The sequence below is a fragment of the Hakea prostrata genome, chromosome 1, assembly GCF_041222555.1.
Source record: "Hakea prostrata isolate BN-2017 chromosome 1, UWA_Hpros_2, whole genome shotgun sequence".
Classification (NCBI taxonomy): domain Eukaryota; kingdom Viridiplantae; phylum Streptophyta; class Magnoliopsida; order Proteales; family Proteaceae; genus Hakea; species Hakea prostrata.
Window position 1 is genome coordinate 63,857,572 of NC_142600.1, and position 25,600 is coordinate 63,883,171.

Genomic DNA, 25,600 nt, shown 5'->3' on the forward strand with positions numbered 1-25,600 from the left:
AAAAGTGTTTAGGCTTTGTATTGACAATGCCGACATAACTTGCCAGATAGAGATAAATTCTGGTTGTTCTGGCAGGTTTCCTTGTCATGCCTGGTTGGGCCTAGTTGATCATCATGGTGAGATCAAGCAGTCAATACTTACGTGAACTATTTATATGGTTGCTGAATGCATGAAGCTGTTCCAACCAAGAACTGTCTCTACTGCTATTCCCGTCCTTGAATTTGGCCCATTGATTTTGAGGTCTAAAGTGAAACTCAGGCCTCTCTGGGCTGACCTTGGTTCATTCAGATCCAGACTTTACGCTGTTTTTATAATCTAATGTTACATGGTCGTAGTTATAACATTTATTTGATTGCGACCTGTATGTAATATTTATTATAACCATATTAATTACAGCCCGTCCCAGACCTGCATTGCTTATGCATCTGGCCACTCCGTTTACTTATTATAATCTTTGTAATTTACAATTAAAATATTGTATTTTTCATCTTCTATTATTAAAATTAATCATTCACACTATAATATGAAAGAATTCACATTAATTGAGCCTGTGAAGTTCAGGTTCTTTGGTGCATTACACAACTGTGGACTTATGCGTCACTTGGTTTCAGTTCAAAGAAACCAGAAATCAATGAGGAGTAGAGAAGAAGAGAAGAAGGTGGGATAGTTGCATGGAATGCCATCTCTTCCCTGCATGGAGGCTGTTATATTAATTAGACCAATCTCAGTTTAGGAACATATTTCTTAAACTGGTTACAAACTTAAAGGAAACTAAATCTCATTAAAATAGCCAGTCACCCGAAGACTAAAGTAAATGGGACAAAAAAATCGGATGTGAACTAAATGTATGTTAGACATCCTTTACTTTTTTGCTGCATTTACCTTAGTCTTCGGTGAGTGGCCTCTGGGCTAGTGTGCTGGCCTTGGTTTATTCAGTTCCTGAAATTCTGCTATTTTTATAATCTAATTTTACATAGTTGTAATTGAAACATTTATTTGATTAAGGTAACATTTATTTGATTAAAACTTGTAGCTAATATTTATTATAGCCATATTAATTAGAGCCCTTTTGAGACTTATTATAAACTTTGTAATTTAATTTACAATAACAGTATTGTATTCTTCATGTGTTATAACTTATTACTAAATATGATCATTCACAGTATAATATAGAAAGAATTCACATTAATTGAGCCTCTGATTTTCAGGTTCTTTGGAGCATTACACAACTGTGGACTTAATGTATTACATAGTGTCAGTTTAAACAAACCAGAAATCAATGAGAAGAAGAGAAGAGGAGGAGGAGAAGAAGTAGGGAAAAAGAGAAGAAGGTGGGATAGTTGTGTGGGATGCCATCTCTGCCCTTCACGCAGGCTGTTATATAAAATTAGACCAATCTCAGTTTAGGAAGATATTTCCTAAACTGTTTACAAACATAAAGGAAACTAAATCTCATTAAAATAGCCAGTCACTGGAGACCAAAGTAAATGGATCTGTTGATGTGGCCTTTACCAGGATACCCCTGGTGCCAAAAATATGGTTGAGTGCTGCTGGTCAGCAGCAGAATGTGAGTGTTTTTACTACCATGGGAGAGGACACAATGCCAAAGACTGTCCTCGAAAGAAAGGAAGTACTATCCTTGACACGAGCCACCAACACCCTAAAGATGACATCATATGTCCACCTCTAGAAGCAGCCCTTTCTTCTATAAAGAAGAATACTTTGACAATAACTATGATGTTAATGAAATAGTAGAAGATAAAGAGCTGCTGCCTGTGTCCTGCGAAGTGATGTTAGAAGAGAATGATATAGACAATGGAGTTAAACAAGAGGACGACCAAGAGTTGACTCAAGCCCTTGATGAAAAAGTCTCCAAAGCTGAGGATGTTGCTACAAAAGCTCGCAAATGCATGGTCGAAGCAGCAACACCAGCTGGAGATGTGATTAAAGAAGATAAAGAGCATGCCCCCTGATTTTGAAATTTGAACATATCGTATTGACTTTTTCATAACCCCCATGGTTCTTGTAAGAGAAAGCTCCCAGAATTGAGGACTTCATCCTTAGTGGTATTGCACGAGTTTTGCCTAAGAATGTTACAAGCTGCAACCCACATGTTACTCCCCCCATGTCCCTAGAAATTCGAGGATGGATTTTTTCAAGATGGGGAGTAGAGATGTGGGATGAGCAGCCCACAACACTAGCCAGCAGCACTGAAGCATATTTTGGGTACTAGGAGGTGTCCTACTAATTATGGGGTAGTCCTACTTGATCCAGCAAGGCCTATAAGGACCGAAAGAAGGCCTAGGGTTGCTGCCTAGAACTTGCAGCACTAGCCAGCAGCATAGGAACTTGCAGCCAGCATGAAGGGCAATTTGGTAAATTCAGGCAGTCCTACCCAAGTCCAGTTAGGTCCAGTTGAATATAAGGCATCTAGTCATACTTATATTTTGTTATTATTGTTTGAGTCAGTCTAGGTTAAGATAACCAACAGTCCTAATTGGAGTAGGAGTCCTATGTAGAATAGAACTCCTCTTTTGTTTCTGTTTCAAAGTTGAATGCTAGTAGGAGTTGTCTAATAAAGGCTATAAATACAGCATGTTGCTTGTAATTAATGAGTTTTTGATGAATAAAATATTGCAGTGAGAGTTACAACAGAAATTGAGTGTTTTAGCCAAGGTTTCTGCAAGCATAGGAAGGGTGGCAGTATTCTTGGTTTTTTTCTTCAGGATTTCTTCATCTTCAACCTCACAGCAGCAGTAAGTACTCACCCCTACCCCTAGCCCACCTCCTAATCCCATCATCATCTTCCTCTCTCCTAGCTTGTGGTACTCTTTCTCTTCTTCCCCAACCCTTAAGTTCTAGATCTTTCAATCCCCTCCAACAAATCTCACCCCCTTCTGGAATCATCACCTCCTCCCCTTTCTTAGCACTTGACCTCAACCCTACCCCAACCCACCCCCCTAAAACCCTAGTTTCCCTAAACCCCAGTCTTCTGAAACTTGAATCTGAAACCACAATATCAAGGTTCAGAATTAGGTTTTCATCCGCACTTAGCCTGCATACCATAATTGAACCCTAATTACCCCTTTTTCCTTCTAGCTGAACCCTGTTACCTCCCCTTCAACCCTAATAACCCTTTAAACCCTATAAATTCTGGCTGCAGGGTTTTAGAAACCCTACTTGCTTGCTGATTTCATTAGTTGATCCTGGTATGTGGCCCTCTTCCTATTGGGCCTACATCAGTACGCTTTGTAGTTGCTGAAATAACCTTAAGAGACATGTCTTCCTGTGAAAACTGTGATATTCTTTCATACAACTCACAGTTACAGGAACTATTTTTAGCCTGAGAATGGCTTTAACGAAAATCGCCAAAATTCCCTTAAGCTAAGGTATGAAGCATTAACTTGGCAGCAATATAGGGTACAACATTATTTCATAACCAGGTTTTCACCGAAGAATTTTTGTGCATCCATTCACTGTAGAATTCACTTTAGGAAGGTCCTTTTTGAGGTATATGATTTTCTATGTGGCATGAACATAGGCCTCATAGAAGATAATTGGGTACACCACTCAGCTTCTGGACATGTAATATATTCGTTGGAGGCTTTGATTCAATCATTGGAAACTCAAAAAAAAAAAAAAAGAAAAAGAAGAAACAGAAGCAAGGTAGCCGACAAACAGAGGCAATAGCAGGAATAGTAGCAATAAATCAGCCCAAAACGGGGGATATTTTTGAGCTATGAAAACTGCAGCAAAAAGATAGTACTAATATAGTGCAGCAAACCCTAACAGAAGAGAACAAATAAAGGTAGCTTGGAGCATTGAAAAAATTTCGAGGGAAACTCTAGTTTCGACTGAGTGAAAATGGGGTACCTAGGTGGGAAACTGGAAAATTTTGAGGAAATTTAGGGCTTTTTCGTGCAAGCTTCGACATCAAGTTTTGATAGGTTTTAGGGAGTATTTTAGGGTGGGATTCTGCATCTAAGCTAATTAGAGTATAAAGAACACATTGACACATGCATTTTGCTAAAAAAAGTCAACGTAGATATGCCATTCAATGTACATAATATCAATGTAGAGTTGTCTTAGAAGTACACTATAAACTTAACTACTTAAGGACATAACTTTCAATATATAACTTCTAAGTACAAAACATCAAATACAAAGTGACTAACAATAAAATGAAAGTAAAACTCAGTGCCAAGAGGAGTGCCTTGGTGGATCCATCCCGTCAGCTAAGTAGTACTATGCTTGTAACATCCTCTCCTTCAACCAACTAACATAGACATCCTATGACATTTTATGCCTATGGTTGTCAAGGTAATTGACAACTGCAACTTTATAAGTCTGGTCATCAACATGCCTAAGATAACCAATTTGAGGGAATACACAATTTGGATAGGGAAGTCCTGATGGATGGGGTATTTGTTGTGGTATTTGGGGAAACATGAAAGAAACAAAAAGATTGAAAATTTGGGAAAACTATGAAACTTGCAGGAAAAAGTCCCCAACTGCTCTAGCTGGGTTGAACCAGGTTTCGACAAGTTTCAAGGTTTCAATGAAATTTTGATGGCTTCAATTGAAACTCGGGATTTTTTTGGTCACCCAAAGTTCCGTTTCGAGGTTCCCAAAGTGATTGAAATTTCACATGTTTCGATTGAATTTTGTACAGTGGCTTGAAGAGTATTCTGCAGCACATGGAAAAGGCCAGAAAACAAGAGTATCAGCAGCAAGGAAGACTCGAGAGAGCAAGATCAGCCAAGAAGAAAACTACCAAATTTGGATCATGCTCTTTGTCTGTAAGGGAAAACCAACATCAAAATCTCAGTTTCATTTGATGGGTAGACATCCTTTATCTTGGCCTAAAATAAACAGGAAAAAAATGGCCCAGAATAAAGCAGTGTAGGTGATAAAGTCAGCATAGATCAGACTGAGAAGATTTAGTTCTTTGTGTGATGGGTTGTCTGATCACATCCTAGCAGAAGACACAGCAAACTGCTGCATTAAGTAGGACCCAAAGTTTCTAAGGACTCTAGATTCCATCTGATGGAAATTGTATTCAATGGAGATTTTAAAGCTTTAACACCGTGTCAGTTCAAGCAAACAAGAACCAACGAGACTAAGGGAAGAGGAGAGGAAGTAGAAGAAGCTGAGGAGAAGAGAATAAGGAAGGAGAGTTGCATGGAATGTGATCCCTCCCCCTCATGCAGGCTGTTAATAAATAGATATCTATCTCGGTTCAGTAGTATATTTCCGAAACTGGTTACGAACTTGGAAATAAATCTGGTTCAAAGAAAAACTATGGTGACTATTGGAGACCAAAGTAAATGGAACAAAAATGCCGAACTCTCTATTTAGGTATACATGACCCCTTATATTGGATTAATACTAAACCCTTCGGATTGAAAAATCTATGCTTCACCAGCATTGCTGATGTGCAGCCTGTACTTTGTTGGTGGCTTCTTGAGCTACAGGGTTAGTTTTGGGGATCTGATCAGGAATTGCACTCTTACTATGCTTCTGTTGTGGTTGTCAAGAATTAATGTCTTATACTTACTATGCTTCTGTTGTGGTTGTCAAGTATTAATGGCTTATATTGTGCAGTGTGTATTTCTTGTTTTTGTATTGAATACATAACTAAAATATTTGGTATCTGAATGATGCAGAAATTGAACTCTAGCTACATAACCTCCACTAATATGGTGACTGTTGAAGCTTTGGCTGAGACATTCTCAGCATGCCCTGTTGATCATATGCCTTGGTTGGTCGAATGTTGTAATGATTCTGAGCTGTCAAAGACATTGTTCTTGTTGGTGTTAGTGCAGTATTTCACGATCCAAAAGGAAGGTACATATTGTATTCTATACAATTTCCTGATGTGTTTTTAATGTCTGTATCTCATTCTATTGCCTTGTTCCTCTTAGTAGATCCTAATTTTGTTTCTCTATTTCGTGTATTTGCTTTTGTAAGAATAGCAGCTTTATTTGGAAACTTTTGTTTATGTAGAAAATCAAATATAAACTAGAATTTTCCCCCCCTAGAATTGAAAGAAAATAGGAAAAAAAGCATTCATTCCCCATTTGTATTAATTAAATTACCAATAAGTATAAATGTGAATTGAAATACAGAATTTTAGTAGTTCTGTCTTTTCAGGATGCATGGATTTGCAAATGTATTCACTAGCTTTTGTCAGCAGCTAATTGTTTTGTCTTCTTCTTTCCAGATGTTCATAGTTCTTTGGTTCTATTTCGAACCTGCTTTCCAGTTGTCAAGCATGAGTGGGATAAAATTGAGTCTGGGGGTGGTGTTATATTCGCAGAGGAGGTACTGCAACAGAAGTCTGCAGTACTTGAGCTTTACATTATATTTTATGCTATAACATTTGTGTAGTTGCTTTTTCTTCCCACTTCCCTTCTTTTCTGTTCCTTTTTAATCTGTCTTTTTCATTTGTGCCATCTGGTGTGCAGTTCAATGCTGGAAAATTGGAGAATGGTTGCAGAGGATTATTGGACCAGTTGTCTGTTTCCAAATTTAAGGAATTAAATACAAACCTTTTGATTCGCTTATTTTGGATGATGCTGACTTGTGTTGGTGCAAGAGATGCCTTGGTCAGTAGACAATTATTTTTCCTCTCAGTTGATGGCGGGAACTTTGTCATATATTAAAGACATAGCCTCTTAATAGTTGGTTATATCGCCATTCAGATGGTTATCCCTGCTGATTATGTACACCTGGTTGACCTGCAGGGTAATGATGGGGAGGGGCTATGTGCACTTCAGGAGATGTTTGTCCTCTTTGCATCATCGAAATTGAAGCATGTCTTTAAGGAACATCTAAAGTTCTTTGTGACAGAATGCAACACCTCTCCTGTTCGTTTCCTATCCAAATTTTTTGATAGAGAAGGTTGTGCATCTTCACTTCCTCTGACTGCATTCTTCGTCATAATCACTGTTACATGTTTCTCTGAAAATTCCTTTTTTTGCTTCCTTCAATTTGCAAAGCATCATTTAGTATCAGGTTTTCTTCTAAAATTATACTGAGCCAGCAACTAATGTGAGTCTGGCTGGGGGGAATGTTGGTATATGCAATTTCTCATTTTTGTGTTTCTTCTCCTCTTAGGTTTTTCTGTTGCTGTCCAACTTGAGAGTCTTCAACAGTTTGCGTCTTATTTTGCTTCCTTGGGTGAGAGTATAAGAAGTAGCAGTTTGCAGATGGAGGATATTCTACTAGGAATTCCTTCTGTTTTTGTTCCACTGTCTAGTGACAACCAGGTTCTGTATGATTGATTTAACTACTGAATACATTTGTATTTTCTTTTGCCTATTTCGTGATGCATATGCATTGCCACTATATTGCACTTTAACCACTAGGAAATTGCACGTTGGTTGCTAAGGATATTTTATCTTGCTGTTCAGGATTTGCGTGTTGCAGCTATGAATTGCATCAAGGAGCTTCACAGAGTGTGGGGCCGTTTAGATGCTTCTAGTGGGAAAAATGGTGCTTCTTTTGTTTTAATAACTAACTTGATAACATATTGTGTTTGGATATCCTTTTCTTCTTTCTCCTGGTTGTCGTCATCTCTGACATAGTGAAATGACAGGGAACGGAACAATGTTAACTCATAGCAAGTTGACGCCTCTCAGGGAGCTATTGGGGTTAATCGTTGAGCAGAGGCATCTGATTTCATCAGAGAGGAGTTTCCTCCCATCATTTTTGACGGCTTTGCTTAGCTCCTGCTGTGACACTCTTTTGGTACCTCAGGATACTGACAAAAGGTCTTTGCGCAATGTTACATTTATACATATTTTTTTATTTGGTTAATCCATTCAGAAGCATTATTATATCTAATTAGTTCAGTTATCTAAAGGAAATATATGTTGGTTCTTTCCCTCCCTCAAATGGTTTTATAGTTTTTGTTCTTTCTTGCATGTCAATGGAATTTGTCATATTAAATGAGGGGAAGAGCAAGAAAGGAAAATGGATAATTGTCTCTTTAGATGAAAAGTGATGCAAGTACCTTGCCTGTTGTATGTGGCTGTCAGATGATTTTCCGTGGACAGTTTCTATTTGAACCTAGCAGAACCTGCACTGTGGACAACTCCTGTGTTGTCCGTCTATTCTATCTGTAGAATCTATTAGGCACTATCAGGAGATGCTGTCCTAGTTTCTTCCCTTCTTAATTAACAGATTGAATGCATATTAGTGAGATACTGTGGTTCTATTATTGATGCCCAGTTGCTCAACGTTTTTGGTTGGCTTTATAGTTCAGGATTTCATACTTCTATCAAGACCATGTTCTTCTTCATAAATCAACATCCTCTTTTCAGGTTTGATCAATGTACAAAAGAAACTATCTTACGCCTCATATTGAGCTCGGCGCTACAACTCCCAGAATATGGAAAGGTCTCCCTGAACCTCTTAATTCTCATTCTATTCTGCTTTAGTTTGTCTTTTTTTTTTTTTTTTTTTTTTTTTTTTTTTTGGGGGGGGGGGGTTGAGTATCTGTTTTAGTTGTAATTGTATGCTGACATGTGTCTATTGCTCATCATCAAGTGATGGTATACTCTAAAGCTTTTCTGATCACTGTAATTTTGCAACAAAACGTCGTTTTGAAATATATAGGTGCTGAATAGAGATTAAATGGATACATTTTTGCAGCTTATGGTTCTATCATTGTTCAAAGGAATGGGCACTTCAATCATGACTATAGAAGCTGTCAATATGTTGCTAGCTGAACTTTTGGAAAGGCGAACTCAGTATCATTTTCGGATTGATAAGTCCAGAAAAAAATTGTCAAAGATTGAAGTTGAGACTCTGTGCCTCCTGCTGGAGGTGAATTTACTGTTTTTTGTTCATTGTTCATAATTGCCTCATTCTATAATGTTCTGTTTTTTGAAGTTCCATATTTAATTATTTTAGGTTTGTGCTACTCTAAATACTTCACTTGGTGATGATATCCATGTAGAGCATCTATTTAAAGCCTTGCAAGTAAGTTGCCAGTAGCTCTTGTATGTTATATTTTGAATTTGATGATCTAAGATGCTGTTATATGAATTCATGTATGCATTCTTTGTCGTGTGTTGTTTGATTTCCCAGGTGGAAGGTGTGTTCACAGAAGACCCTGCAATTATACAGCCTTGTGTCACCGTCTTGCAAAAGCTAACTCAGTCTGTCTACCATATCATGAAGGCTGAGCAACAGGTTATTTTTGTTTGCTCTTAGTTTGAACTTTGAACTGGTGATTCTTTGTTTCCAATACAATAGATAATTATTGTTTGCACATGAGCATGCACTTGCACAAGCTCAAGAATATAGACTCAAGTACTTGGATGTGGCTTGCTTAATGTAATGGTATGAGTTGAACGGTATCTTGGTCATATGTGTAATTTGTTATGTTATGAGGGAGTGATGTTATTATTTAATCAATGATCAACATCAGTTTTGAGGCTTGTTTTGACCAGCCAGAAATGAGATACGGCCAAGACAAGTTTTTGAGTTAGAACCTGACGTTTGATGAGCTGATGAAAACTGGTTGAAACTACCAAAACTTATCAAAATTAGTTGAAACTACTGAAACTGGGTTGCTTGAGATGGGCTAAACTTGATAAAAACTTGTACTGAAAGCTGTCAAAACCAGTACAGTTAAAACTAACCTATGATTTTGTCTTGGTTTCTCGGAAACTGAGGTTTAACTATAAGGATCAGCAACAAACAAGGAACAAGAGCTGATGGGTTGAGAGCAGCTGAAGGAAGAAGTGGAGAGTAATGCAGCCTTTGTTGGGGCAGTCCTAGCAAGGCAGCAATTCACCAGGATCCTCTGAACCGAACCAGATTTTTTAACTGTTGAACAAGGCTGTTGGTGAAGTTTTAGTACTATTTACGGGCTTGTTAGGGTTGTAGCTTTAAGATTAGGCTTAAAAAATTTAGTCCTAGACCTGAATGCTATTTGGGATTTGGAGTACTCCAAAAAATTCGCAGCTGGTTGAGGGGATTTAGGTATTCAAAGTCAGAAACCTAATAGCGGGCAACACTTGGGGAAGACAGGTTGCAGGTTCAATGGTTGCCAACAGGAAAAAAGAAAAACAGAAAGAGGAGGAAAAGGTCCCTAGATGTGAGAGAAGTTGTTGCTTGCCTGCCCTCCCTGTGGAGACCTGCTTGGCCAACAATGATTGTTGTTCAGCAGCTGTGAAGGTCCATTACATGTGGCGATGGAGCCCAACAATTATCGTTTGGTCCTTCCCGTAGATGCTTCATAAACTAGCTGCAGACAGCAATAATTTCTCAAAAATGTATCCTGCTATATTTTTCCATGTGGTATTGTCGTGTCGAATGAATGAGGGTGATTTCTTCCAATATCTTTAGAGAGAACCAACACTAGGAAGGATAAGATAAGGAGGGATCATATTAGAGCTGGTCTAGGAGTAGCTCCGGGAAGTGATAAGCTACAAGAAAGTTGTTAGAGGAGGCACAACCTCATTCAATGGAAGCCTGAAAATGTCCCTGTACGGAGAAGTGATATAATCCAGATTGAAGGAATTTGAGCAAATGGGACCTAAGATAACCTTAAGAGAAGTGGTGGGAAAGGATATGCATAGCTTAGGCTTTTTATCTAGTATGGCATCAAACATAGTTGACTGGAAGGCAAGAATCCATGTAGCCAACCCCATTTAATTGGGACTAGGCTTGTTGTTGTTTTTGTTAGTTGGTAATGTCGCCTCAAATGAACGAGGGCCAGTTCTTTCATGATGTTTGGAGAGAACCAACTCGAATGGGCACCTAGAAGGCTAGAACCACAGCAGCGCTTAGGCATGATGTAAACCCAAGTCTAGGGCTAAGGGTATTATGGTAATTTTCCCTAGATGTAAGGGCTGCTCAGGAATTTTAGCAAAAGGGAGGGTCGATTCAGGGTGTTTAGGGTATTCTAAAACTCTAAAAACCCTGGTGTAGCAGAAAGTCAGATCTCAATTTTACTAAAATAGGAAACTGGGGTTTTGAACGGAATTCTGGGTAGGGTTGGAGTGGGGAATTGTCTGACTGTCCTGCAGTTCAGAATTGATGTTCTTGCTGTTCTGTGACTTTGAACTTGATTCTAAGGTTTGAGAAAGGTCTCAATAATAGGAGTTTAAAGTTTACAGAAGTTGAGGAGAAGTTGCAGAAATTAGGGAAGAAGGTGAAGTGCAGAATTTTCTAAACTAGTTAGGGTTGAGGGTGTAGATGAATCTGAGGGTAGGACTTGTGGCAGGGAAGAATTGCAATTCAAATAGAGGGGAAAGGGGCGGAAAGGGTTGCTGTATCGCAGGGGAGAAGAAGGGGATGGGGGTGACCTACAGTTGCAGGGATAGGGTTGGGGGGGGGGGGGTAAGAAGGGGCTGGGGGTGTCATGGGGCCCAGGGGTGCTGCTGGATTGATGCAGCAGCAGGGACAGGGGGTTCGGGAAGGTTGTGCAGGACATGGGAGGGTGTGGGTGGTCTTTGAGCTTACTTGGGATGCTGTGATTGTTGGAAACACTGTCCTGTGAATGATTGCAGACTACTGATGGAAAACCACCGTGGCCCTCCCAAAGAGAACCACGACCCTGTGTTGCACAAACTATAAACTTTATTCAATCAAAACTGCTGATTACAATGAAATAACAGGCTATTCATTGTCCTTAAAAAAACTTTGACCCAATGTGGGAATCCCTAATAGACAGGGATCCTAATACTTGACCTAGATTCTTTAACTTGGTCTCTTAAGTAATAAAAGACAAATATCAATCAAAAGCAAACTCCTAAAAAATAAGAACCCTCTTTGATAAAGAGTCTTATCTTATCCACAAACTTTCCAATTCCAACATAACTCAAAATTACTAACTTACAATGGACTTGGACTCTTTTGTAACTCAAAAAATACTAACTCAAATATAAAAATAAAATTAGATCCATAACCCTTGGATCGAGGGGGTTCCAACCAGATCCATCTTGAACCTTAAGCTGGAAAAATGACCAAATGCCCTGGGGAAATTTGGCCAGCTTTGGATTGGCTTCTTTGGAGGCCCAATTTTGTGTGTGTGTGTGTGGGGGGGGGGGGGGTTAACCTGGTTCACTTCAAGGTGCTTAGGTGACACTGACAAATAGAAAACATTGATCTCATCAAGCAAGTAGTGGTGTGAGTTGGTCCCAACATTATAGTTCACAATAAAAAGGAGCTATAGATCTATTACCATTGGAAGGATTTGATGAACAATAAATTTTAGCAAAAATGCATGGTTCACACTCAAATTCATGAGAAGATGAAAAATATCTAAACAAGTGAGGTAACTGTTTCCTCATAATGCAAAAGAAAGGTGCCTCACTGGTTGATGCCATAGCATTGAGGACTCCACAGAACAACAATAATTCCTCTGACATAGATAAGACTAATCAATGGATAAATGAGATCACTCCGGCTTAAAAAGATGCACTCCTTTTCTCACGCCATAAGATCATGAAGAAGACAATGAGAAGGGAAAAAGTGACAACAATATGAGGATTTTGTAAGGTGACTAGCAGAAGTTAGTTGAGGAAATTTATGGTCAACATTGACAATTTCCTTACTTAGATTGAGTAGAGAGAACCATCTGCTACTCTAACCTTAGGTTTACTAGAGAGAATGGAAGGGTGTCTAGTTCCCATCAGTCTCCATTCTTACTTAGAGGAGATATAGTACCCATGGGATTATCTGACATTATTTTAGGGAGACCCTGGTTGTATGATAACCATGTAACCATCATGGGTAGAGAACAAGTGTAAGTTCAGGCACTACGGTCAGAAAATTGTACTATTACCCTTGAATCTACCGGCAGTGATCAAAGAGAATTAGACCCTCAAAGCAATTCGAAAGTACTCCAGTACCAAAACACAACACTTTGGTGGATCCTAAACCTGAATGACCTGGTCAAGAGATCAAACAAGGCACTACCATCCACTCCAAGGCTCCACACCCAGATGTTTAATCTTCTTCACCATTCCAACAATTTCTTATAGAGAAGGTGATAGAAGAGCCTGACAAGGTCATAGCAACTAAGGAAAGAGCTAAGGCACTCCAAGGCTCCACACCTAGATTGTCCCACAGTTTCTTATGGAAAAGGTGATGGAAGAGCCTGACAAGGTCATAGCAACCAAGGAAATAGCTAAGGCTCCCATTCCTCTAGGGGTTCTTTACAGTATAGGAAGAGCATTGCTACCCACATACATTAGATCCATTCCAGCACCCATTCCTACAGAGACTGGACCTCTTTGAGTCTCCCACTTCTTGAAGGAAATTCTATAAACCTCCAACAGGCCATAACAACAATGATGATCAAAGTGCAGACAGAAAGGGGCTCCAAAGGCATGACCATCGACTCCAGCCTTCCTCCTACGACTCTAGCACATAGGCCCCAGGATTGAAGACTACATTACCACTAGCCAAGTTCACCATGGTACTGTCAAGGAAAGGTGCAAGCAACAACACACCTAGTGCTTCCTCCTAACTGGAAGATGTGAGGAAGAGTTCACACCAAAGACTTCCAGGGCATTGATCCAAGAGAGCTAGAAATGCGCATTCATCAGGATATGAATGTTTTCAACAAGGGGAAGATTGATGTATCCAGCCCCCAACCAGCCCAAGAGAGCCAAGAAAGGGGCACAAGTCCATTTTTAGAAGTTGGGGCAAACTAAAGGGGGCAAATCCTATCCAGGGTTAAAATGGTCATTTTCTTACCCTGGATTGAGCTTAACTAGTTGACCGAGTCCAATTTTATTTCTGAATTTTTATTCTGTTTTATTTCTTAATTTGGAGTCTTAATAGTTGATTAATTTTGGTATTTGTTTGTTCGTGTGATAGGGTTTTAATTTTAGAAAGTTCAGTTTTGGTAAGTAATTGGATTCCTATTTAGTAGGGACTAGGGAGTTCATGAGTTGAGTCCTAAATAGGTTAGTCTTGGTTACTTGGGAACCAAGCTTCATTGTTTGAGTCTATTTGGGTTAAGTGGCTATAAATAGCCACGATTTCAATGTATTTTAAAGTCTTGAGTTAATGACATCACGAATTGAAGAAAGACTTGGTATAGTCGTGGGATCCTTGGGAGGTGACTTGCAGCTGGGTTTTGAGCTTTTTTCCATTTTCAAGTTGTTTTTTTCTTCAAGTACTCAAGCAATTATTCCAGCATTCATGCAAACTGGCAATCAAGTTTTGAAGCCTCCATCATCAAGTCCAGCAGCATCCTTCAACCTTCCAACGGCCTAAGTAAGTAGAAAGCTCCCACGCAAACCCTAATCCTCTCCCTCACTGTCCGCAGCCATCACTGCCCCCTCTCTTCGATCTTGGAACTTAGAAACAGCCCCAACCCCATTGCAAATCACCCTTTCCCCTTCACCTTCTGGTCCAGCTGCCTCTACCCCATCCCCTAGCATCCGTAAGCCCTCTCCCTTTCTTTCCAGTTTCTGCTATAGCAGCAGCCTGCTCCCTTGATTAAACCTACCACCTCAACCCCTCTTGACCCCTTCCTTCCCCTCCTAGGGTCGCACCTAACCCCTGAACCTATCCCCTAAGTTAATTACCCCATTCAGCCTATTTTAACCTAATCTGAAATTTCTGCAAGGCTTCTTCAACCTTGGGATTTCTGCTGTTCTTTTTTATTTTTTTATTTTGGAAATTCAGAATTGGAGTTTTATTAGGTTCCAACAATTAGAATGTATTCTAGTTGAAGGAATACATTATAATTCAGTTCTGGAAGGCAGAATCAGAAGCCCTAGCCTTCCTTCCCACCCTCGCCAAGACACTATCTTGCCCTAAAACCTTAGCCAAAAAACCAAGACACCCTTATAAAGTGCTGGTCATTTTTGCCCCTTGGATCGAGTCTATTTAGTAGGGTTAAGCTCATAATAATTTCTGATTCTTAATTCTGGTTTTATTTTCTAAACTGGAGTCTTGATAGTTAAGTAAGTATTGTTTCCTTTTGGTTTTGAAGTTTCAGTTGCAAAGAGTCATAGAGTTGTATAAACTAAGGAAAAAATTGTTTTCTTTTTAAGAAGTCCTACTTTTTGGTTAACTTAAATTAGGAAGAATTATTTTCTTTTTGGGTCCAGTTTGTTTGTAATTTAGTTGCTTAGATCTTAAGTTATCTAATTAACATTAGGTGACTTAGAAGTGTTTAAGTGAGATCTCAGATCCAAGGGCTGATATCGCGTAGTAATTAGATTCCTTTTGATAAGTGTTTTAGAGTCAAGTTGTGATGGGGTCCTAACAGTTAGGGTAACCTAGTGTTAGAGTTCTTTGTTTCAGGCTATAAATAGCCTTTCTAGTATAAGTTATTTTTAGATTTGATTGATTGAATGGATTGAGTTTTGAGAAAATAGACTACTGTAGTTGTGGTATCCCTGGGAGGGTGACCTGTGGCTGGTATGGTATTGTGCATTGTCTCTCCGACCTCAAGGTTTTCTTCATTACCTCAACCATTCAAACACGAAGATTTCTGCAGTTCTTCAACTACAAGTAAGTGAAATACCCCACCCAAACCCTAACCATATCTCTCACAGTCTGCAGCCTTCCAAACCCCTCCTTTTAGTTTCAGACCTTAGGAGCAGCCCTGACCCCATCACAAATACCCTTTCATCCTTCCCCTTTGAAATTCCAGCCCTTCTCTAAGCCCTAGAAGCCATCTGCCATCCTCTTCTTCTTCCTTGCATTTGCAGTCCTAACCCTAGTAGGAAAATCATATTCCCAGCCCCAATTGAACCCTTTTCCCTTCCCTTTTGGTCACACTTAAGCCTAGAACACAGTCCTAATCTTATTTCCTCCAATTCAGCCTTTTTTCTGAAGTTCAACAAAAACGTGCAATTCATCTTCTTCCTTGAACTTCCAGAATTTTCGGAAATTTTCAGAAATTAGAATTTTATTGTGTTGACCCCACTCTAGTCGAAGAAACTACAATAGAAGGCTGTCTGATCTGCCAAACCAGCAAGTTTAAACCCCTATTCTACCTTATTCAAGACACCCTAGAAACCCTAATTGTGTGATGGTTCCAAATTTGAGGATCCTATAATCTAACCCTAACCCTGGGTTTACGTCAGTAGGTCTCATCCAAGGATGGAAACGGGTGACTCCTCAAGATTTGCAACCGAATGGGTCCAAATTCCAGATTCATCCAACCAAGTAAATTGAGAACTTGTTCCATATCAGGATCTTATACACCTTAGACTCATCTGCAACATTAGTGACCGGAGATCTCCATAAAGGACACTCTTTCCAGAGTCCAGTGATAGTATTATATACTGATAGATACTCAGATTGCCTTGCTTCCAAGTGACTACTCTGAAAAAGGGGTAGATTTTTGCAGTCATCCACTCTATCACATGTTTTACTAATGCTTCCTATATTTTCTTGACAGTCTCTGTGCTCATGAACCTTCTACCTAGAATCATCAGTTTCCCATTTATGATAAGTGGGATAGCTAGTCCTTTGAGCTTTGATGGAATCAGCGACATAGCCCTGCTTCCCTCTACTGTGTAGGGACAGCTTAATGGAATGTTACCAATAAAAAATAGTTGGTGTTATTCAAATCTACAATAAAAATTTGGGCACTATGGTTTTCGTAAGCAGAACCAGCAGGTTTTGTACCCCCAGGTCATTTGTAGTAAGAGGGGTGTTATCACTAACTTCAGAACCTGCCATGATAGCACACCAAGCAACAAGGAGACCTTAATAGAAGTTGGGGAGAAAACTGAACCCACAAAAAAAAGAGGCAAGCACACCAAACACAGATTCTGTTCTTCAGCCAAAGAACTCAACACAAGACCATTTTGCAACTCTTAAGGTCAGTTTAGAAACATCAAACCACCATATTAGTATAGCAAATCATGAAGTAGTGGTCACTTATTGACTGACTCAAAGAGATTCAGCCAAGGAAGAACAAACAGAGCTTACAGTACCTGTGCTGTGGGGGGATTTAGAGAAGAATAAGCCTATTTGATGCCAAATGACAGAATCAAAGGTCAAACAGAAGATTGGATTGATAATGAAGAAAATTCAGTTCCTCAAAAGTGTCTAACAAGAAGATCAAATATCAGCTGCCTTCAAAAGAAGCGCAAAACTTGATTTTATAGTGCCAAGAAACCCTAAAACGAAAAACACAAAATGACAAAAATGCCCCTGAACACAGAAAAATGCCCAAAATGCCCCAAAATGTGAAAAAACGACTTTGGTCGCTGCACCTAGTGAGTCTTTCTCATGAGCTTCTTTCGGATCTACGTGACGAATTCATACCATTCCTAGTGTGGGACCCTTGGTGTATGCTTGATGATATTGTGTTGATAGATGGGACTCAAGTGGGGATTAATACCAAGTTAGAATCATGGAGAACAACTTTGGAGTCAAGAGGCTTTAAATTAACTAGAACAAACAAAATATCTAGTTTGTAACTTTAGTCATGATTGGGCAAACGATGAGGTGGAGAAACTTGACGATAATGAGATTCCTCAGAGTGATTCTTTTAGGTACCTAGGTTCAATCATAAATAAAAGAGGTGATATAGATGATGATGTTTCCCAAAGAATTAAAATATGGTGGATGAAATAGAGAAGTGCGTCTGGGGTCTTCTGTGATCGACATGTTCCGTTAAAGCTTAAAGGAAAATTCTATAGGACCGTTGTTAGACCAGATATGATGTACGGTGCAGAGTGTTGGCTTGTTAAAAAGAATCATATAGATAAACTCGGTGTAGCAGAAATGATGATGTTAAGATGGATGAGTGGCAAAACTAGGAATGATAAGATAAAGACTGATAATATTAGAGTTAGTCTGGGGGTTGCTCCTATAAGTGATAAGCTTCGGGAAAGTCGTTTGAAGTGGCACGACCATGTTCAACAAAGATCTATAAATGCCCCTATACGGAGAAGTGATATAATCTTGATTGAAGGAACTAGAAGAGGTAGACCTAAGATAACCTTAAGAGAAGTGGTGAGAAAGGATTTGCATAGCTTAGGCCTTGCATCTAGCATGGCCTCAAATAGAACTGATTGGAAGGCAAGAATCCATGTAGCCGGTCCCATTTAGTTGGGACAAGGCTTGTTGTTGTTGTTCTGAGTGTGGGACCTTGAGTTACCCCATGTGCATCAAGGCTGCAGTAGCTTCCGGAAAGCAGGCCGCAGCTGGCAGTAAACAGAGTAATGGGCAGCAATATTGTGGAGAGATTCAGACCCTGATTATTGCTTCAAGCGTTGATTGCGCACTTCGATATGTCTTTACCTGAGGTAATACACCTCAAAGAACACTCCACTGTCTGTACTTAGATAATATGACCTCCAGCAGACCCTGATTGTTGCTTCAAACGTTGATTGCACACTTCGATATGTCATTACCTGACGTAATACACCTCAAAGAACACTCCACTGTGTGTACTTAGATAATATAACCTCCAGTGGTACCCCTTCTCTTCTAGGTTCCATTGAGAGGGGGGAATAAGAGGCTCTTGGTTGACTGTTATACCTAGCTCTGATACCAAGTTTGATACTATTAGGATCAACAAAAAGCCAGTAACAAGAGCAGCTGAAGAAAGGAGTAGAAAGAAGAAGAGGAGAAGGTTTAGAAGAGCACAAATCAAGGGTGAGAGATACACTGTCTTGCCTTATCCATTTCTTGAGATATGTTAGGAATTACAACTACCTCCTGAGGGAGGTTAAAGAGAAAATAAGAATAAAAAGTGACAACTTGTATTGACATAGTATATGACTAAAGTATCCCTATTGCATTCTAACAACTTGAACTGGTGCTCGCAGTTGCTCTCTTTTTCTATGTTAAAATAGAACCGGCATTCTGTCTTCAGTAACAAGTTATTATTTCCCAAATCGTTGTTCCCATTAAGGTATCAGTGCCAGAGCCAATTTAGCGATCCTTGCACGAAAACTTTGCCATAAAAACTATACAACTTCAAGCTGCCACTTGTAGATTTCCTCCACATTTCCAGTCATTGTCCTTGGTTTCGTTTTTCTCTTCCCTTCCACATCTTGTTGATCTTATCCTCTTAATCACATTTCTTTCGATCTTCTTCTCATGCTTCTGCCTCCTTCCTCCCCCTTCAAGGCAGGAAAACTGAAGCAAATCATGGGGAGGGATTTATCATTTATGTACATTTCTAATCGATTTCACAACCTCATCATTAGCTTGGATATATATTTATGTTAGAACTAGTATCCCTCTATGATTCTACTTTTTTATTTCTTAGCTTCCAGTCTGTGTTGTAAACCCTTTCTTCTTTTCCTCCATGTATTTAATGTTTGCATATCAATTTTTATGAATATGAGCCACTTCTTCAGAAATTACCCTTGGTCTGTTGTCGGTCAAAATTTTGCCAGCTTATGACCTCCCTATCCTGAGATATTCATGCAAAAACTTCCTGTCTGTTGTAGGTTTTATCTGCAGGGACACTTAACTGTACAATAGCATGAGCTGAAATCTCAATATGTGTCCTGTAACAGTTCAATTGACATATTTTTTGTTGTTGTTTGTTGGGTGCCTGCTTCATTGTTGATCTTTGATTGATGACTCTTTTTAACATCTCTCTTCTGTTTTGGGCAGGATCGTCTTCTTCATGTTCTTGTTATTCTGTTTCACAATGACCATGGAGATATACGGAATGCAGCTAGAGAAGCTCTGCTGCGTCTAAATGTATGTTAATTCTACTTTTGCAAACCTGTTCACCCCAGTTTAGCATCTTATTTAGATGCTAGGGATCATATTGCTGCTACTCATAGTTTTCTGGCTGATTTATTTTAGCCACCATTGTATTGTGGATGATTGTAGTTGTTGATGATCTGCTAACTTTTTTTAATCTGTCTTTCATCTTTCTTGTTTTCTATTTTCCATATTAAGGTACTGATGAAATAGATTAACAGTACATGATGTCTACCTTCTGATATGCTTCTCGTTCTCAAAATATATCAGAAGAAGAAAGAAGTTATGTGGGGTGAAATAGTTTGAAAAAGCAGGGACAGGAATCAACCTTCTGGAGAAAAAAATTGGAAAAAAAGATAACTAAACCAGCTCTGTTTTATGTGGCTCTAACGTAAACCTGTCAAAAGTGACAGCCAGCCTGCTAGAGGATTAATATTTAAGTCAGTTCTCAGATTTTGCATGGAATTTTAGGAGCAATAAAATACAAGAACTGAAGAAGGAAAAAGAAGTTAGGTAGTGTCTCTCAAAACTCGGCTTTCTCATCCGTGGCCTATCTCTACTTTCTCATGGAGCAAAGTTCCAAACATGTGCTTTGCTTCCCTCTTCTCTTTTTCTTTTCCCTCTTCTTTTTTCATCATTCCCATTAATTCAAGTTTGTGAACAAGGATGTAACCCCATACAAACTTGTATGGAAGCCTGAAACATAACAGATGAAATACTAAAAAAGAAAGACCTAACCAAATCCTTAACCTATAAAGTAATTAAACAAACTGACTCAAACATGATTCTAACTGAACATGTGCATTAAATCATCCCTTTTTCCTGCTTCCTACTCATATTTTGGGCTCATTAAAGTGGTTCATAACCAAAGAGAGCCCTTGGGATCACAGACCCAACACCTATGAAACCCAACCCATGGCTCATTTGCAATAAAATAAGCCTCTGGGAGGCAACTTATCTGCATCACCTTTGCTAGGGGATACAATTTACGTGGAGTTGAATTTTCATCCTGTGTTCCCTTCCCTTCCATTATTTAAGGGCCTCAATTAGAGTGTGCTGACTTTGTCTTCATTATTTATTGGAGCCAATCTTCTTAGTAAGTGGGTGGAGATTCTTTTAATGTTCTGGATTCCTAAGTTATTGCTGAGTGGTACCTAGTGCTGGTTCTTTATATGGAATCTGAAATATGTGATCTGCTATTCTGTAAGATATGTGGTTGCTGGTTTATTTATTTATCTATTTTTTATTTTTTATTTTTTTGGTGTTAAGGGGGGGGTGTTTTTTTTGGTGTTAAGGGGGGGTGTTTGAGGGTCGGAAGAGAGGAGGTATTGGGGATATATTTGTGTCATGGGACTGAGGGAATTAAAGGTTCTGGTTGTCATCATTATATGGTTTGCTTGTTGCTCCTAAAAATCATTTAGAGAGGAATGTGACACATCAGGTTAGTACTCTTCATATAAATATTTCATGCTACATTCACATTTTCTTTCTTCATACTTAATAACCCATAGTATTCCATAAGTTATGGTCTTCTACAATCCATGAGTCAAAAACCACTTCTAACGTATCAAGTTCCTTTGTCAAGTTCCCATATGTTTGTTTTTCCCCCCTATTATTAGGACTTACAAGGCCATAAATTTAATTAATTTCTATCCCCAGTTCCTTAGATATTCTACTGTAACTTTCATTACATTTGTGCATGCTACTCCTAGGTTAAGGTTGTTCCTTTTAAAACCCACATCACTATGAAAGTTCCATAAGCTGGACAATTTTTAATCATATATTACATGTCATCTTGATGAAGAATAGGAAGGAGAATCCCTGATTTACAGAGGTTGTGTTTGTTGATGCAGTTGAAGTACTGTACCTCGATTCAGTGTAATGGAGCTGCCTTAACTCGAATAGCGTAATTACTCTATTTATAAAATAGTATAATTGCTATATTTATATGCATTAAAAGGATGCAACTTCCAGAAGATGACAATTCCTCATGTAATGTGGTTGAATGCTGAGGAAGTCAAGGAGTTTGAACTCTGCAGACCGTTCGTTTGCTGGAATAAAATGGGGTGGAAAAACAGGGGTGGGAAAAGGGTATTGTTTCCAATGAAATTCCATAAGCTCACTTTGTTTGGTTCATTGGGGTTGGAAAATGAGCAGACAAGCTTTCTTCAATTAAGGAATCTGTTTGCTGACAAGTCACACTTATGCTTAGAAGAGTCCTCCCCCCCCCCCCCCCTTTTTTTGGGGGGGGGGGGGACTGTGGATAACTTAAATAAGCTTGTGGGTCCCACCTTTCTATCTTTCCCACCCCTTTTTCTCTTGCAAATAAAATGTTCCCTTGTTTTGATATGGTACAGCATTTTTTTTAGAAGAGCATCATTATATCTGTAAATCTCTTAGAACATGTCAGCACGCACACAACACTCTTAGGATAATGGTTAATAGAAAGTTAAAAATATTAGGAAATTTACATGTACTTCCCCTGAGGTAAGTGTAATTCCACTTTCACCCATGAACATTCATTATGTATATCTACCATCCTTGCTTTCCAAACTAATTGATTACAGATCAACTCCATTAGTTATCCTTGTTGGGTGCACATGTTGATAGTATTTTGATAGTATGACCAAAATATCTTTTCCATCTTCTTCATCGTCTTCTAGCATGATCCAGTGGTTTGATCTCTCTGTAATGCCTTCTACAGGGAAGATGATCAATTAGATCTTGAAACCCTCAATTAGGAAGGGAGCAGTCAAACATTAAAAGAACTTGCTTATGCAGTTCAACTTAACTAGGAGCCTCTTTTCCTTCTTCCCAGCTCCCCAAAAATGCTGTTCTATTTGCATGTGTTAAGGATATCACTCCAAGCAGTGACCCTGAGGGCTATAATGTTCGTCGGGGAAATTGCTTTGCTCCTTCACGAAGACAGATTGCTGTTACTGTGGGGAAGATCGCAGCCATGAATGTGGCGGTTAAATCATGCTGGCCAAGCTTTATTTGCTTAGGTGGTAGAGAAGAGAAAGGAACACGCTTCACCAGATGGAAAATTCAAGTTTCTTAATTTATGGGCTGATCTGCTGTTTGATGGGTACAGAAACCTCAGTCCGGTCAGTCAATGGTATACATTGAGTATCCTCGTATTATCTCTTGAAACTGCTCTCTTGTTTCTTGCAATGAGGGATCGTTGTGAATCTGCATTCTATCACCAGACAATATGTTGCATTTTTTCAAATCTAGATTTCGTTCACCAAACTTTATGCCAATGGCAGGACTCAGTTGCAAGCACTCTCTCAGTTTCAATTGGGTCACCTTCAAGAACAGGGTCAGTGTCAACACCTTCAATTTCAGACCCTAACCTCCTTTGGTAGGGTGTACCAGTGCACTGGATGGAGAAATTAAATTCCAGCAACCCAAGGCGTCAGATCAGTCCCAAAAAAAATGAAAAAAACAGTTTAAAGAACAACCTCAAACTGATTCATAAAAGCTCAAATAATGAACCCAAGCTTAGTTACAGATGAAGATTAATTGATGAAATTGATTGTCCAGAGATTTCGGAAACCAGACACAATAGAATTACAGTTAATTTCCTTTTGTGGTTGATGCTTTAAGCCTAAATCATCAGCCAAATCCTGGTAATAGATGTGGATTAATTGATGAAATTGATTCCCCCAGAGATTTTGGGAATGTGGAACCACAGAACTGCGTGGTTATTGCCTCTTAAGAGTCTCAGGGCAGTCCCCCCTTTCGTGGTGTGACTACATTTTGGCCCCAAAGTGAGATGGGACAATAGAAAGTAGTACTGGAGAGCAATCAGTGATGGAGAAGAGGAAATAACAGTAGATGGTAATTTTAGTAGAGGTCAATTTAGTCTATTTATAGTAAATTCCAGCATTTTCAGTTACATATTAATGGATTGGATTTACTAGTCAATTAGTTTGGAATGTACAGGAGGTGCAAGAAAATGAAAGTTGTCGGGCGAAAGTGGAATTACACCTTACGTTAGGGTAGGTACCTGTAAAATTCTCATATATCACTACCATCAACCATATATTAATAAATTTAGGCTAGAAGTTGCTGTCAGGTTGTGTAGTATCTGCAACAGCTCATAGGTCAAAAGAGCGCATGCAGAAACATTTGACTGATTGGGATTTTTCGGTTCACTGCATGAGGGGGGGAGTTGAGTGGTAATTTTGCATGGTACTGTCTTGAGTGTTGGAACCATGGGACCAGGCAGTGTTCTTTATCTCTGAAAATTTGTTGATGCTGTGAAGGTTTAGTCTTGAAGGATTCAATGCCTTAACTTGAGTAGACTTGATGTTGGGAGGACTTTGCTATGTTCTTCTTGTAGTGGTTTATATATTATTCTAGTTTTCTTTTTTAAGTAACTAATTTATATGTAACGAAGAAGAGAACTTTTGTAAGTAATAAAGTTTCATGTCATAGAGCAACAGCAGGACCTTCCATCCCAGACATCGACTCTAGTGTGTATGTGTTTTTTTTTTTTTTTTTTTTTTGTTGTTGTTGTGGGGGGGGGGGGGGGGGTTGTTTGTCATGTCATGAACACTTGAATGGAGTGAAGTCTTTGTGCCAAACAGTTGAATGCTTTTCTCTAGGGGATGGTGTTTCTTGTCCATACTTGGGTCAAATTTCTGTGTCTGTCGCTCTGAAATAATTCAACAGTTCATTGAAGAAAGTGACGAATGATGGGGATTGACATTTTAATGTCTTACTATATTTTAGGCAATCAGTCTTTCCTTGTCTTGCTTGTTAATAACTGCACCTTCAAAATTTGCAGATTACGTGCTCTGCCATTGGGAGACAGCTTGATTCTATTTTTGCAGAAGAAAGCCGATTAGTTTCTTCCTCAGATGGCAAGAAGAAAAGGAAACCAATAAGATCCGAAGTTTATGAATATCATAATCATTTATTGAAAGGAAAAGACATTGTCTCTTTCCTTAGCTCCTTTCTTGATGTTCTGTTGCTAAAGAAAAATATAGTCAGCAGGTATGCTTCACTTAGCTCTCCTGGCTTTATTACATTATGACTCATTTCTCCAATACATTTGGTTCCTGTCACTTGATGCAGTTTCATACTAACTGGATGTAATTTTGAATTCATAGGGATTCTCTCATTGGGCCCTTATTTAAGCTTCTGAGCAAAATCTTTACTGATGGCTGGCTACTGGGGTTTGTTGCCCAAGATGAAAAACCCCTTGACCCTTTGAATGAGGATTCTCAAAATATTACCAGCACAATTTGTTACATTCAACATAGAGTATTGATAATCCTTGAAGATATTTGTACTTCTCTAGTATCTGATAATTCGCTGAAGGTATGCCTTTCCTTTTTAAGAACTTTGAGAATATCCTGTTCTATTTAGAGTCCAGTATTACTTCCCCTTAGTCATCTGCTTTCCTTTAAAAGTTATGTGCATCTTGAAATATGGGAAGCACAATCTTCTGGATGCAGGCTGGTGTAGTTAATAACTTCGACATAAATCTGTTGGTTGGATGTGCACGTGCTGCAAAGGATGCAGCGACTCGCAATCATGTATTTTCCTTGTTACATTCTATTGCAAAGGTTGTTCCAGACAAAATCTTAGATCATATTCTTGATATCCTTGCGGTCATTGGGGAGTCAGCTGTTACACAGGTTGGTTATTTTCTGTTGATTTTATGTTCAGGCTTCTTCCATAACATTCAAGTTTTGATTGAGCATCAGCAACTCATTGTTTTTCAGATTAAATTTCATGCCCTTTAGTTGCAACTTACGGTTTGAATTTCCATTTCATCTGTCTTTCTAGTGTGACGGTCACTCACAACATGTGTTTGAGAATTTGATTTCCACTGTGGTTCCATGCTGGCTATCTAAAACAGACAATGTAGAGGAACTGCTTCAGGTATATAGACGAGTACAATGTAATATCCTTG

At 39.0% G+C, this 25,600-nt stretch overlaps 1 protein-coding gene across 1 annotated transcript in view; it reads left to right on the plus strand.

The window, feature by feature from the left end:
• LOC149029379 (ARM repeat superfamily protein) overlaps window positions 1-25,600 on the plus strand; it is a 74,228-nt gene that overhangs the window by 32,262 nt on the left and 16,366 nt on the right. Inside the window, exons 16-31 of the mRNA XM_089141702.1 lie at window positions 5,667-5,847; window positions 6,224-6,324; window positions 6,468-6,608; window positions 6,747-6,903; window positions 7,120-7,271; window positions 7,416-7,497; window positions 7,601-7,775; window positions 8,328-8,403; window positions 8,659-8,832; window positions 8,920-8,988; window positions 9,097-9,201; window positions 19,576-19,665; window positions 24,467-24,675; window positions 24,792-25,002; window positions 25,140-25,322; window positions 25,474-25,569. Coding sequence (XP_088997828.1) covers window positions 5,667-5,847; window positions 6,224-6,324; window positions 6,468-6,608; window positions 6,747-6,903; window positions 7,120-7,271; window positions 7,416-7,497; window positions 7,601-7,775; window positions 8,328-8,403; window positions 8,659-8,832; window positions 8,920-8,988; window positions 9,097-9,201; window positions 19,576-19,665; window positions 24,467-24,675; window positions 24,792-25,002; window positions 25,140-25,322; window positions 25,474-25,569 — 2,202 coding nt within the window. The remainder of the gene's footprint in view (window positions 1-5,666; window positions 5,848-6,223; window positions 6,325-6,467; window positions 6,609-6,746; window positions 6,904-7,119; window positions 7,272-7,415; window positions 7,498-7,600; window positions 7,776-8,327; window positions 8,404-8,658; window positions 8,833-8,919; window positions 8,989-9,096; window positions 9,202-19,575; window positions 19,666-24,466; window positions 24,676-24,791; window positions 25,003-25,139; window positions 25,323-25,473; window positions 25,570-25,600) is intronic.